The sequence below is a fragment of the Eulemur rufifrons genome, chromosome 2, assembly GCF_041146395.1.
Source record: "Eulemur rufifrons isolate Redbay chromosome 2, OSU_ERuf_1, whole genome shotgun sequence".
Taxonomy (NCBI): Eukaryota; Metazoa; Chordata; class Mammalia; order Primates; family Lemuridae; genus Eulemur; species Eulemur rufifrons.
Window position 1 is genome coordinate 5,350,191 of NC_090984.1, and position 15,016 is coordinate 5,365,206.

Genomic DNA, 15,016 nt, shown 5'->3' on the forward strand with positions numbered 1-15,016 from the left:
GGTGTGCATTGCACTCATTATGTTTGTTTATACCCATCCCTTCCTACCCATTCCCATCTGCCCGATGGCCAATAAATGTTATTCCTATATGTACACTTAGGTATTGATCAGTTAAAACCAATTTGATGGTGAGTACATGTGGTGCTTATTTTTCCATTCTTGGGATACTTCACTTAGTAGAATGGGTTCCAGCTCTATCCAGGATAATACAAGAGGTGCTATATCACCATTGTTTCTTATAGCTGAGTAGTACTCCATGGTATGCATATACCACATTTTATTAATCCACTCATGTATTGATGGGCACTTGGGTTGTTTCCACATCTTTGTAATTGTGAATTGCACTACTATAAACATTCGAGTGCAGGTGTCTTTTTTATAGAGTGTCTTTTGTTCTTTTGGGTAGATGCCCAGTAATGGGATTGCTGGATCAAATGGCAAATCTAGTTGTATCTCTTTGAGGTATCTCCATATTGCTTTCCAAAGAGGTTGCACTAGTTTGCAGTCCCACCAGCAGTGTATGAGTGTTCCTATCTGTCTGCATCCACGCTAACATTTATTGTTTTGGGACTTTTTGATAAAGGCCATTCTCACAGGAGATGAGTGCTATCTCATTATGGTTTTGATTTGCATTTCCCTGATGATTAGAGATGACGAGCATTTTTTCATGTTTTCTGGCCATTGTTTCGTCTTCTTTTGAAAAGTTTCTGTTCATGTCCTTTGCCCACTTTTTGATAGGGTTGATTTTTTTCTTGCTGATTTTCCTGAGTTCTAAATAGATTCTAGTTTTCAGCCCTTTATTGGCTGTGCAGCATGTGAAAAATTTTTCCCAGTCTGTAAGTTGTCTGTTTGCTCTCATGACAGTTTCTTTGGCTGTGCAGAAGCTTTTTAATTTAATCAGATCCCATTTATTTTTGTTGTTGCTGTGATTGTCTTTGGGGTCTTCTTCATAAATTCTTTGCCTAGGCCAATGTCAATCAGAGTTTTTCTGACATTTTCTTTTAGAATTCTAATAGTTTCACACCTTACGTTTAAGTCTGTTACCCACTGTGAGTTGATTTTTGTGAGAGGTGAAAGGTGTGGATCCTGTTTCAGTCTTCTACATGTGGCTATCTAGTTTTCCCAGCACCATTTATTGAATAAGAATTCTTTTCCCCAGTGTATATTTTTGTCTTCTTTGTCAAAGATTAGATGGCTATATGAGGGTGGTTTTATATCTGGATTCTCAGTTCTATTCCACTGGTCGATGTCCCAGTTCTTGTGCCAGTACCAAGCTGTTTTAATTACTGTGGCCTTGTAGTATAGTTTGAAGTGTGGTAAATTGATGCCTCCCAGTTAGTTTTTATTGCCTAGGATTGCTTTTGCTATACGGGGTTTTCCCTGGTTCCATATGAAACATAAAATTTATTTTTTCTATATCTGTGAAAAATGATGTTGGTATTTTAATAAGGATTGCATTGACTCTGTAGATCACTTTGGGTAGTATAGACTTTTTAGCAATGTTGATTCTGCCGATCCACAAGCATGGTATGGTTTTCCACCTGTTTACATCCTCTGCTATTTCCTTCCTCAGTGTATCATAGTTCTCCCTGTAGAGACCTTTTGCCTCCTTAGTTAAATATATTCCTAGTTACTTTATTTTCTTTGTTGCTATTTTGAAGGGTACTGAGTCTTTGATTTGGTTCTCAGTTTGACTGTTATTGGCGTATATGAATGCCTCTGATTTGTGTGTATTGATTTTGTATCCTGAGACTTTACTGAATTCATTTATCAATTCCAGGAGTCTCTTCATTGAATCCATGGGGTTTTCTAGATATACTATCATATCATCAGCAAAGAGTGAGAGCGTGATCTTTTTTGCCCCCGTTTGAAAGTCCTTGATTCCGCTCTCTTGTCTAATTGCTCTAGCAAGGGCTTCTAGCACTATGTTGAATAGAAGTGGAGATAGTGGGCAACCTTGTCTGGTTCCAGTTCTAAGTGGGAATGCTTTCAATTTTTCCCCATTCTGTATGATGTTGGCTGTGGCTTTGTCATATATGGCTTGTGTCATTTTTAGGGAAGCCCCATCTATGCCTATTTTGTTAACCATTCTTATCATAAAAGGGTGTTGAATTTATCAAACTTTTTTCTGTGTCTATTGAGAGGATCATACAGTCTTTGTTTTTGCTTCTATTTATGTGATGAATTACATTTATAGATTTGTGTATGTTGAACCATCTCTGCATCTCTGGGATGAAGCCCACGTGGTCGTGATGGATTATTTTCTTGTTAAGCACCTGGATTCGGTTTGGTAGGATTTTTTTGAGAATTCTTGCATCTATATTCAGAAGAGATAATGGCTGTAGTTTTCTTTCTTTGTGGCATCCTTTCTTGGTTTTGGTATCAGGGTTATGTTGTCTTCATAAAATGTGTTGGGGAGGATTCCATCCTTCTCAATGTTGTAGAATAATTTCTGCAGGGTAGCACCAGTTCTTCTTTGTAGGTGTGGTAAAATTTGGGTGTGAACCCCTCTGGTCCAGGACTTTTCTTTTTAGGAAGGTTTTTTATTGCTGTTTCAATTTCAGTTCTTGATATTGGTCTGTTCAGGAATTCTGTTTCTTCCTGGTTGAGCCTATGGAGCCTGCATGTTTCTAAAAATTTGTCCATTTCCTCCACATTTTCCAGTTTGTGTGCATAAAGGTTTTTGTAGAATTCATAGATGATATCTTGTATCTTTGTGGCATCAGTTGTAATTTGTCCTTTCATGTTCCTGATGGAGGTTATTAGAGATTTTTCTTTTCTGCTTTTCATTAGTCTAGCCAAAGGTGTGTCAATTTTATTTTTTCAAAGAACCAACTTTTTGTTTATTAGTTTAGTCTTCTGTATAGTTTTCTTATTGTCAATTTCATTTAGTTCTGATTTCATCTTATTAATTTCACTTCTTCTGCTGGGTTTAGGGTTGGTCTGTGCTTCTTTTTCCAGCTCTTTGAGTGTATTCATTAGGTTGTCTATTTGTGATCTTTCTGTCTTTTGGATATAGGCATTTATAGAAATAAACTTTCCTCTCAGTACTGCTTTAGCTGTGTCCCACAGATTTTGATAACTTGTGTCTCCTTTGTCATTTAGTTCAAAGAATCTTTTTATTTCCATCTTGCTTTCCTCATTTATGGAATAGTCATTCAGCAGAAGGTTGTTTAGTTTCCATGACTTTGTATAGAAATGAGAGTTTCTGTTAGGGTGGTTTCTACTTTCATTCCACTGTGATCTGAGAAGGTACATAGTATAATTTCTATTTTCTTACAATTTTTAAGACATGCTTTGTGTCCTACGATATAGTCAATCTTAGAGAATGCCCCATGAGCTGACGAGAAGAACATATATTCAGTGGTTTTTGGGTAGAATGTCCTGCAAATGTCAGTCAGGCCCATTTGTTCCAGAGTTATGTTTAAGTCCATTATTTCTTTGTTTATTTTCTGTTTGGAGGATCTGTCCTGTGCTGTCACCGGGGTGTTCAAGTCTCTGGCTCTTACGGTGTTGCTGTTTATCAGTTTGTTTAGATCAAGGAGACTTTGCTTTATGAATCTGGGTGCACCTAAGTTGGGTGTATACATATTTAGAATTATTATGTCTTCTTATTGAACTGTACCCTTCACCATTATATAGTGACCCTCTTTGTCTTTCATTTACTTTCGTTGATTTAAAGACTAAGTTATCTGAAGTCAAGACCAGGATGCCAGCCTTCTTTGGGCTTCCATTTGCTTGAAATATCGTTTTCCACTGCTTTACCTTGAGTCTAAATGCATCCTTGCAGTTTAGATGTGTTTCCTGAAGATGGCAGATACTTGTCTTGTATTTTTTTATCCATTGGGCCAGCCTATGTCTTTTGAGTGGGGAGTTCAAGCCATTCACATTCATTGAGAGAACTGGTAGGTGGGGCAAATTTCTGTTCATCCTGTTGGGTAGAACTTTGTTGGTTTATTTTCTCTCTTGAGCCATTGTGGTATCTGGCCTTTGATCTTTAGCTTTGGAGTGGTTTTACATTCACGAGTGTTTATTGTGCTGATCCGTGTGTAACTCTGTTTTGAGTACTTCTTGCAGGGCTGGTCTTGTCTTGGTGAATTCCCTCAGTCTTTGCTTATCTGAGAATGTCTTTATTTCTCCTTTGTATACAAAACTTAGTTTTGCAGGGTACAAGATTCTAGGCTGGGCATTATTCTGTTTCAGAAGAGTGAGAATGGGGTCCCAGTCTCTTCTTGCTTGTAAGGTTTCAGTTGAGAAGTCTGGCTTTGTTTGAATGGGCTTTCCTTTGTATGTTACTTGTTTCTTTTTCCTCACAGCTTGTAGAAGGGCCTCTTTAGTGGATATTTTGGTCAGTCTGATGACCTCATGTCATGGTGTCTTCCTGTTTGCAGTGAATATCCCAGGGGTCCTTTGAGCTTCTTGTACCTGTATATCTAGAGTTTTAGCCAGGCTTGGGAAAGTTTCCTCTAACTTCAAATAGGTTATCCAACCCTTGTGTATTTTCTTCTTTGCCCTAAGGGATGCCTATAATTCTCATGTTAGGCCTCTTCACATAATCCCACATTTCTTGTATGCTTTGCTGTTTTCTCTTATTTCTCTGCCTTCTGTGACTGACTTATTTAATTGGAAGGTGTTATCTTCAATCCCTGAGATTCTTTCTTATGTTTGATCTACCCTGTTCTTGAGGCTTTCCACTGTGTTTTGTAGTTCCTTGAATAAATTCTTCATTTCAGGAGTTCGGTTTGATTTTTCTTTAATATTTCAATTTCTTTAGTCAATTTTTCTTCCAAGTCCTGGAATTTTTTTGTGTGTGTGTGGTTCCTTTGTATTGGTTATCCATTTTTTCTTGCATATCATTTTTTTTTACAATCCATGTTTGAAATTCTTTTGTCATTTTAGTGTCTGAATTTGGTTAATGCCCATTGCTAGAGAGCTGGTGTTCCTCTTTGTGGGTGCACTTTCCGCTTGATTCTTCATACTTCCAGAGTTCTTTCACTGAGTCCTTCCCATCTGGATCAGTCATTGCTTCCATCTTTCACTTTTCATTTGGGAAGTAACACGCCCTGTGTAGGCTCTGTTGCAGTAGATGCTGTAGGAGCAAGGAATATAGCAGCTGCTGCCTACCAGCCTGGGTGTGTATACTCCTATGGTTACTTGATCTGCCGCTAGGGGAAGCCGCTAATATGTTGTTCAGGGTTCTTCTACCACAGTTGGGAGGCTGCTCCTGATGGGAGGGGTTACTTGGGGAGCCTGTTTTGGCCTCTTGCCAGGATTTTTGTTCCCTGACCATGGACCCCACTGTTGGCAGCTGACCAGAGGCGGAAATCCAGCCCCAGAGTTATGATGCTACTGGATGACATAAACCGGGTTGAGGAGCAGAGTCACTGGGCTGTCAACTATTGATCTGCGCAAAGGCCCCTCAGATTCACGCTAGTCACAGAGGCAAAGTGGCTGTTCTTGTCTCACCCCACCTCCAAGGGTGGAGCCTGCCACTTTTGGTGCAAAAGATGCTGGCTAGGGGGAGGGGGTGGCGCCCCAGTCCGCCCAGCACCCAGAGCCTGTAAGTCCTGCCGGTGTTAGCCTCCCACGACTAGGGAGGAATTCAGAATTCACCCATCAAAATGGGGCTGGCTAGTGGACCACAGGTCGTGTAAGGGCGGAGCTTGTCGCCAGAGTCCCGGGGCTGGGGGAAGGGATCTGCCCAACACCATATCACTCCACAGTGGCTGGGTTGTGGACCCTGAAAATGGCGACTGCCCACCTGCAGAGCGTTAGCACTGGGGGTGACTGTTCAGGAGTTGGCAGGTGTCAGATGGGGAGCTTAGTCACCAGGATGCCCCGTCGTCTCTTTTACGTCACCCTCCCACAATCTCACGCCTGTCCAGCAGGAGCTCTCGCCCTTTCTGACCCACCCTGAGCGGGCCTATTTGCCCGCAGCGGTTTCCAGGTTAGAGTCCCATACTTAGTGCTCAGCTCCATTGATCTGGACCCACTGAGGCAAGTGACCTCTCTTCTAACGGCCTCCAGCGGTGGCCCAGACCGGCCCCTCTCCCGCCCAGTGCAGTCCCGGCACAGAGCTCGGGGAGGTCGAGATGCTTCGCGCTAATGTCTCCTGTCCACAGAGCCCCACGTCTCCCGCAGTGATTTTGCACCGACTTCAGACGGGTCCCTGACCGGGTGGGTGTGGAGGCCAGCGGGGAAGCGAGACGCTCTCCTGCGGGATGAACCCGCCCGCTCGCTGGCGAGGCTTATTATGGGGGGTACAAAAGTTCAGGTTACATACATTGCCCATGTACCGCCTATCCCCCCAAGTCGCTCCTCTTGTTTTCATTTTCCAGATTTCAGAGTTCTGTATAGGTTTGCATTATTTAATTCTACCAGTTTAGTGTATCTCACAAATACTTATCTTCTGAACACCATATGCTTTTCCTGAGTAAGGTCATCTATCTTTATTCCAAAAGTATTTATTGAGATCTGTCTTCTGTGTCCCCTGGGTGCTTCAAGTTTGTTATGTCCCAAACTGAAGACATTGTCCCTGACCCTTCCCTGACTCTTCCCTATCTGTGACCTACTCCGTCGCCTGGTTTCCCCATCCCAGTAAATAACACCTAGTAAATATCACTGAAACATTGAATTAGGACAAGTCCTGCACTCCAGCCCTCCCTGAAATCACCACCCAGTCACTCCCCAAGCTCATACTTTCTACCTGCTAACTAACAATTGTCCATACCTTATTCCCATCATTTACTTTCTGACCTATGACTTTGAAATGTTCTTTTCTGGTTTCGCCCCCCCCTATGTTCCTCTGTCTTTACATTGCTACCAAGGTGACCTTTTTAAAGTATATTTGTGATGCTCTGAATCATCTCCTTATTGAGTGTATCCCACTACATGAGGGGAAAGTTCACGTTCTATCATGACACATGTCTTTTGTGGTCTGGTCTGATTCTCCCGTTTTGTCTCTCGATCTGATTCCTTATAACTGCGTTGCAGTTTTACCAGAGTACTTGGGTAGCCCTCACTTGCCATGTGGTCTTATGCCTCATCCTTTTGCTCACACTGCTCCGTCTTGAAACCCTTCACACTCTCACTCTGCACCTTGTCTGCCTTTCAAAATACAGCCCTATCTTTGCAGCATTTCCTGAGCTTCCCAGGCAGAACCAGCTCTTTTCTCCTTTGTGCCCTTACTGTACTTTACTTTAATTGTAGAACTCATGAATTATACTTTTCCTATTTGTTTTCATATGTTTCTACCTCCACTTGAATACGGGACTGAATCTGTCTTCTATTTCTATTTTCAGATTCTCCCCGGATAGCGTGTATGATTTGATAAACACAGTATATGTTTGTTGTCTTGCTGTCTGAGTGGGTGCATGAGTGCGTAAATACCTTTTCTGAAGTTGTTTTCTTTTTCTTTTTAATAGGAGGAAGAAAGAATGGTAGAACGTGGTATTGGTATTTTTGAAAGGGATCCACCACAGCAAACAAGTAATGACAATTTTATTTTTGTGTACAAAAATACTACAGGTGGTAAGTTAGAGACTATCTCTGAAAACTGTTCAATGCTCAAATGCCATTATGAAATAACCAATTAATGGGTAGACCCAGATAAAATATCTATTTCTTTTAAATAGTTTTCTTTTGCTGTCTTTATACTACTAACGTCTTCCTGGAACTGCTTCAACCTTCTGAAATTCTTTTTGGCTATGACTTTTATTTTCTTGAAATATTCATGAATGGAGATAGACTTGTACATGTCTTTGAAATTCACAGTAATAAATTTTCTCATTAATGTATCTGAATAACCTTTTATATATGTAATGTCCACATCAGGATCAGGAGAAAAGGAAGATAAAGAACCAAGTTTGTGTTTGGAGGTACTGTCTGTTGTTATTTTTTTAAAATATAGTCATTAGTGTTGTTAAAACATAAAGGGGGATGCTTTGACTTTATCACTTGTGCACAATAAGGAATTATTTTCTTATATTTTCAGCTCATAATTAATAAATATGTGCTAAGAATGTTACTGCTGCGTGGTACAATTCTGCTGATTTGCAGGATTCATTTAAGAAGCCAGTGTAGTATAGTACAAAATAATAAGGCTCAGGTCACAAGGAATCAGTTTGGCTTCTGAAATTATGTTTGTTTAAAAACTAGTAAAGAATTATTTCATGCAAACCTATGGCCAAATGTATGATTCTGTGGTAAATATGGATGTGTAAAAGTCCTAATGAGATCCAGACAGAAGCAGTTTGGACTGTAGTTTTTTATAACTTGGAACTCGAAAAGATAATGCCTGGAACTTGAAAGTATTGTCTGAACTTGAAAGCTCTGTCTGAAGGTGATGTTCAAGCTGCCAACTAAAGGATGAGAAGGAGCCGGGCATGTGAAAGTCGAGGAGGACATTTGGGGCAGAGAGAACAATGGATCACATGTGTTCATCACTTTACTCTGAACATCCTGGAAAGACCAGGAAGCAGGAAAGGGAGTGACCATCTTGATCATCAATTTTATTTTTATTATGGTGATGTGTAAAAAAGAAAACGTGCAAATACCTGCGTGGCATGCTTTAGATGCTTCAAAAATAAATGTTCTTATTCTTCCCTTTATATTAAGGCTTGCCATTACTCTTGAAGTTGTTTTTTAATTGGGAAAGAGTTGAGTGCTATATCTAATATCTGTTTGCTTTTATTTAAACACCACATGAAGAAAAGTTTTTGCTAATACTGTGTCATTTTATTCAATGACTTTTCTATCTGTAAAATTTTTATCAAAATATATTGAGATTTCTCCATTCTCTTGTTTACCTAAATAAAGCAGCATTGACAATGTTCAGGTTATATTCAACATGACATATTCCAAAGTTTCTTATACTGCTAAGTATCAAATTTTAACCTAAAAATTCCTATAATTAGAAGTATTTTAAATGTCTAATGCTATAAATTTTATAGCAAGTGTATTGTATTTTTAAGAAATGTTCTCTTATTTTTTGGTGGGGAGTACAAAGTAGAGTCAGTTATTTTGAGGGTAGTTCCTTGGTGAAATATGCACATAAGTCAATATTTTGTTTGTGAGTATGTTACATTTGGCCTTCCATGCTCCATTTACAGACCCATACACAGATAAAAGATGAGCTTGATCCAGACAACATATATGAAGTTCTCTATTGCAATTTTTTGGTTTTCAATACATCCTTCTCTTAGGTTTATGTGAAATTGCTTTTACAAAAGTAACTTCAGATATTTTTGAAGAAAGGTATTAGTAAATCTTGATGTAACTCATTATTTTTAACTGAAACTCATATTGATAATAATTTTACAGAGTATCTCAGAGGAGGATCTTAGACATTCACCCGGGGCTGCCGATGAAAAAGCAAAAAACACAGTAAATGCACAAGCAGAAGGTAAGAACTGTGTTTTATTAACAAAGTCATTTGATTCACCAAATCTGGAATTCTCCATTTCTAATATGCTTTGAGGTGATGCCAATGCTGCTGGTCCCTGGACCACCCTGAGTAGCGAGGGCGCACATTCCTTGTAGCGCAGTCTGGAAGAAGAGCCATTGGAGAGCAGTTCCAAAATAGGATCAAAGGAAAGCGTTATTTTGCTTTTATTTCTGACCATGTTTCTAGTCAGAGGGGGAAAAAGCAAAGAGATGAAGTAATCAAAATGATAGCTATAAGATATTACTACTAAATGAAGAGGAAAGAAGTGGTGGAAATAATCCATCAAAAGAATGGTGAGCACAGATCTGGAGGAGGGGCTGAGAGTGGAAAAAGAGGGAGGAAAGGAAGAAGTTAGAGGTGCACGTGTGATTGGATAGTTGCTGCCCCAGAGATTGCCGGAAGCAAGACTGTGCGAGAACTGCGGAGGTAGGTACACCGCAGTGCCTCATCTCTCCTTTCCCTAGCTGTCAGGCATCAGATGTGTGCTGCATTGATATTCATTAATGAAAAGGAATTAATTTTAATATACGAGCATTGGCTGTTTTCTGAAGAAAGCCGAACTTTTTATAAACTAGCTGTTTTCTAAAAATCATTGAGATTAATGTGATATACACAAGGAAATTAATTTTAGAAACAAAATTATAAAACAATCAACATTTTTAACTCAATATGAGTGCTTCATATAAAGAAACAGATAGTATTATAAGCTCGTATAGAGAATACTGAGGAAGTTTGTAGTTAGAATGGGGAAGGGATTGGGAGCGGAGGTCTGCAGTCAGAGAAGCTCTGTCTGAAGGTGATGTTCAAGCTGCCAACTAAAGGATGAGAAGGAGCCGGGCATGTGAAAGTCGAGGAGGAGGACATTTGGGGCAGAGAGAACAATGGATCACATGTGTTCATCACTTTACTCTGAACATCCTGGAAAGACCAGGAAGCAGGAAAGGGAGTGACCATCTTGATCATCAATTTTATTTTTATTATGGTGATGTGTAAAAAAGAAAATGTGCAAATACCTGCATGGCATGCTTTAGATGCTTCAAAAATAAATGTTCTTATTCTTCCCTTTATATTAAGGCTTGCCATTACTCTTGAAGTTGTTTTTTAATTGGGAAAGAGTTGAGTGCTATATCTAATATCTGTTTGCTTTTATGGTGCCTTCTTAGCACAGCAGGCAGCAAGCACGTCAGTCTCATAATGTCTGTTTGCTTTTATTTAAACACCACATGAAGAAAAGTTTTTGCTAATACTGTGTCATTATATTCAACCACTTTTCTGTCTGTAAAATTTTTATCAAAATATATTGAAGAAGCTAGAAGGAGGAGGGGGTGGAGCCTCTAACATTATCCTGCAGCCTCTCCCGAAACCCCAGGGCGTCCCACCTGCCGCCGCCTGTGATTCCGGGCCCGCAGCCCACCGCCGGCGGCTGGGCGCAGCCGAGGGCTGGGGCGCCCGGGACTCGCGTCTGTGGGTGTCGCCCCCGCAGCCGAGGCGCAGAAGGGGGACGTCCCAGCCTCGGGGCCACTGCCCTCGCTTTTTCTGCATTGTCGCGAACGCGGTCCGCCTGGGAGGCACCCGGCGATCGGCGTGATGAGTGCCAACGAGGACCAGGAGATGGAACTAGAAGCATTACGTTCTATTTATGAAGGAGACGAAAGTTTCCGGGAATTAAGTCCAGTTTCATTTCAATATAGGATAGGTGAAAATGGTGATCCCAAAGCCTTCTTAATAGAGATTTCCTGGACAGAAACATATCCCCAAACACCTCCAATTATATCTATGAACGCTTTTTTTAACAACACCATATCATCGGCTGTAAAGCAGAGTATATTAGCCAAGTTGCAAGAAGCAGTAGAAGTTAATCTTGGAACCGCTATGACCTATACATTATTTGAATATGCCAAGGACAATAAAGAGCAGTTCATGGAGAATCACCATCCCATTAATTCTGCAGCATCAATGAGCAATATGATCTCAGCTGAAACTCCTAATACAGCCTCATCAAGTAAGAAAAAAGACAAAAAAGAACAACTTTCAAAAGCCCAGAAGCGTAAGCTGGCAGATAAAACAGATCACAAAGGAGAACTTCCTCGAGGTTGGAACTGGGTTGATGTCGTAAAGCATTTAAGCAAAACTGGCTCTAAAGATGATGAATAGTGCTTGGAATTTGAGACAAGGAAAGAAGATTCTTTTAAAAGTAAACTGGGATCACAGTCTTTCATTACTATTTTATGGTACTGAGGTGGCTTTTTATAAAACAATTTTTTGTATGTTTCTTACATTAAAGATGTGAGCTGAAAGTTCATGAAGAGATCTGGTTGTATTAAATTATTTTCACAAACTTGCCTTAATAAAAGGTGAAAATGTTACTGTTTAGTATACTTTATGAAGCCTGTTGAGCTTTAAAAGTGGACAAATATGGGGAAAAATAATCAGTGTTAATTTATATTATCTTATTCTAATGGATGTGATATTTTTTAAAGGAGTATGAAGCCCTTTTCAAACTGTCATCCCAGTGCAGTCGAATATTGACTGAACAGTTATTCCATAGCATGATCCATTTTAATAGGCCTCTTAAGCAAAGTCTTCATCTCTTCTTTTGCTTAATTACTGAACCATAATTGCTTCAGAGAAATTTAAATACCAGTATTTCAACTTTCTACATGACACTCTTTGTAGTTCCTTTTTATTTTTCAAGAGTGAACTGCTTCCCTTTAATAAATTGATATCTATTTATACTTTTCTCTTGATTTGGGCCAAGATGTTTGATCATGAGAGCTTTCAATGGTATGTGGAATAGGAGAATATAAAATCTGCCAGATACTTTCGAAAAGCATTTGATTAAGGAGTGCTGGCACTTATTTACATTCTCTTTGATGCATACGCCAGGATGGGAGTAAAAGATGCCTTAATATTTAATTTTTATATTGTTGGAAACAGTGATTTTAATAAATTCCTATTTATCTGCTACTGTGTGTTTTTAGTTGTTGGATAACTGAGGTCTTCTAAATGGTTCAACAGAAAACCACCTCTCAAGTCTTATTTCTTTTTGGAGTATCTTTTCAAGTGTGAAAATGTGTCTCAATCTGAGCATCTTTTTAATAATGTACATGCAAGTCTTCCAAATGCTGGACTGTTACAGTGCTTGAGTTTTTAATCATTAATAGAAGAAACTGTTCGTATAGTTTTACCAGGAAAAGTTACTGGTGTTTATGGTTTACAGTGATTTTGTATATGCTCCCCAGCTTTAAGAACACTTAGAACTACTGCTGTATCTGAAAGGGTAGATTGTTAGTTCCTCAAGGTATACCTGTGCAGCTCGGGTCTGAGTTTTTAAAGAATAATTAACTTTTAAAGAAGTTATCTTAGCATTAGAGCAGCTTGAGTTGTATCCATGGTTTTTACTGGTTGACTTTAGCTTTGGTTAAATTGTTTGAATTATAAAGTAAGTATAATTACAGTGAAGGAGTTTAGTCTCATTTTCAAAAGCTGAATCATTTTATTTTTTGAATTAGAGCAAAATATGTTAACATTCAGGACCACTAGAATATACCAACTTTCGTTACAGGATTGTGTATGTGTAGTTTTTATTGTTGTGTTGATTTGTCTGCTTATTTTTTTAAGAAACATCTGCTAGTGGAAGAAAATGTTTTGTTCTGAAGATTCTGAAATTGTTCAGGCTTATCTTGGCTCATGGATTGCAAAGAATAATGCTAGTTATATGCCAATGAACTATTTTTACTCTTTTTATATGAAATGTACGAATTTCTAGGGGTGACGGTGAGAGTGGTGCCTCTAATTACCTTATATAAAACACTTGAACAGTCTCATCGATATTGCCATCACTGTTTAATACTCTCAGTATATTTTCTCAATGTCTGTTTACTTAAAATTGTGTAGAGAGACATACTTAATAAGCAATAAAGTCTGAATTACACACAGTGAAAAAAAAAAAAAAAATATATTGAGATTTCTCCAATGTCTTGTTTACCTAAATAAAGCAGCATTGACAATGTTCAGGTTATATTCAACATGACATATTCCAAAGTTTCTTATACTGCTAAGTATCAAACTTTAACCTAAAATTCCTATAACTAGAAATATTTTAAATGTTTCATGCTGTAAATTTTTTTTCTTTTTTTTTTTTTTTTTTTTTTGAGACAGAGTCTTGCTTTGTTGCCCGGGCTAGAGTGAGTGCCGTGGCGTCAGCCTAGCTCACAGAAACCTCAAACTCCTGGGCTCAAGTGATCCTACTGCCTCAGCCTCCAGAGTAGCTGGGACTACAGGCATGTGCCACCATGCCCGACTAATTTTTTTTTCTATATATATTTTAGTTGGCCAGATAATTTCTTTCTATTTTTAGTAGAGATAAGGTCTTGCTCTTGCTCAGGCTGGTCTCGAACTCCTGACCTCCAGCGATCCACCCACCTCGGCCTCCCAGAGTGCTAGGATTACAGGCGTGAGCCACTGCGCTCGGCCCATGCTGTAAATTTTATAGCAAGTGTATTGTATTTTTAGGAAATGTTCTCTTATTTTTGGTGGGGAGTCCAAAGTAGAGTCAGTTATTTTGAGGGTAGTTCCTTGGTGAAATATGCACATAAGTTAATATTTGTTTGTGAATATGTTACATTTGGCCTTCTGTGCTCCATAGAATAAGCTCTGTAGAGCTTATTGTTTGACTTTTCTTGTCATTTTCAATGAATATTACACCGATTTTGAAATATAAAATGTTACTAATATCTAATGATTATGTGGTGATATGATTTTATGCTTTTTGATAAATATTTCAGTATTGAGAGCTGATTATACATAATTTCTTAGAGGTATTTTATATATGTTTTCCATGAGTGAACAAAGAAACTTTAAGATGGGAAAACGAGAGGATATAAGAAATGTAGGCCTAGCTGCAGTCCACATGGGTATGAATAATTTTATTCACTGTTGTTCTACAAGTGTGCATCCATGCTGATCAATTAAAGCACTTTTTCTCACGAGAAATGGCTTATACATTATACTAAACTGTCGTCACAACTGTGTCCTTAGTGAATGAGAGGACAGCTGGAGAATATGATAAATACTCATAGCATAATGGTATAAATGATTCTCATGTGTTGCATTAAAGATATGCTGTATTCCTCTCCCATCAGCCTTGTCATTTATCCTCTCAGTATCATGACTCCCACCTCTGACTAAAGATCACTGTTCACAGTGTTATACGCACACTTTCCTATTTCAGTTATTTTCATTTGAAACATAATCACTTTCAACATCTTAACTACATATTTTGTTAATATATTCCTATTTTTCTTCAGTTTGCTTCTGTCATGTTGTTGTTTGCACCAAAAAACAAAACAAAACAAAAACACCAGAATAAAAAGCAACCCCAAACCGAAAGTAAGCCCATTCGAAGCCAAGCTATGGATGCAGCTCTGTACTAATTCTCCATGGCTGTACGACTAGCTTTGCCATCTTTGCATTAACATAATCCTTTCCATTGATTGCATGTCCTCTTTGTTTTTCAGGGTCTCCTGAGAAACAGCATCAGTTAAAGGTGATAACAAAATTTTTTCATCT

At 38.8% G+C, this 15,016-nt stretch overlaps 1 protein-coding gene, 1 long non-coding RNA gene and 1 pseudogene across 2 annotated transcripts; all 3 read left to right on the forward strand.

Annotated features, from left to right (window-relative positions):
• LOC138399495 (cytochrome P450 4F2-like) overlaps positions 1–15,016 on the forward strand; it is an 859,494-nt pseudogene that overhangs the window by 754,696 nt on the left and 89,782 nt on the right.
• On the forward strand, positions 7,695–14,994 carry LOC138399469 (uncharacterized). The gene is made up of 3 exons (XR_011236165.1): positions 7,695–7,877; positions 9,322–9,403; positions 14,965–14,994. It is a non-coding gene; the product is annotated as an uncharacterized lncRNA (long non-coding RNA).
• LOC138399458 (RWD domain-containing protein 4) lies at positions 10,810–12,670 on the forward strand. Its single transcript, XM_069493868.1, has one exon. It carries the CDS (start codon positions 11,033–11,035, stop codon positions 11,597–11,599), a length of 567 nt encoding a protein of 188 aa, XP_069349969.1. The 5' UTR covers positions 10,810–11,032; the 3' UTR covers positions 11,600–12,670.

What these genes read in the sequence shown, in the direction of transcription:
- LOC138399458 (XM_069493868.1), top strand. Translation starts at nt 11,033, where the DNA reads ATGAGTGCCAACGAGGACCAGGAGATGGAACTAGAAGCATTACGTTCT.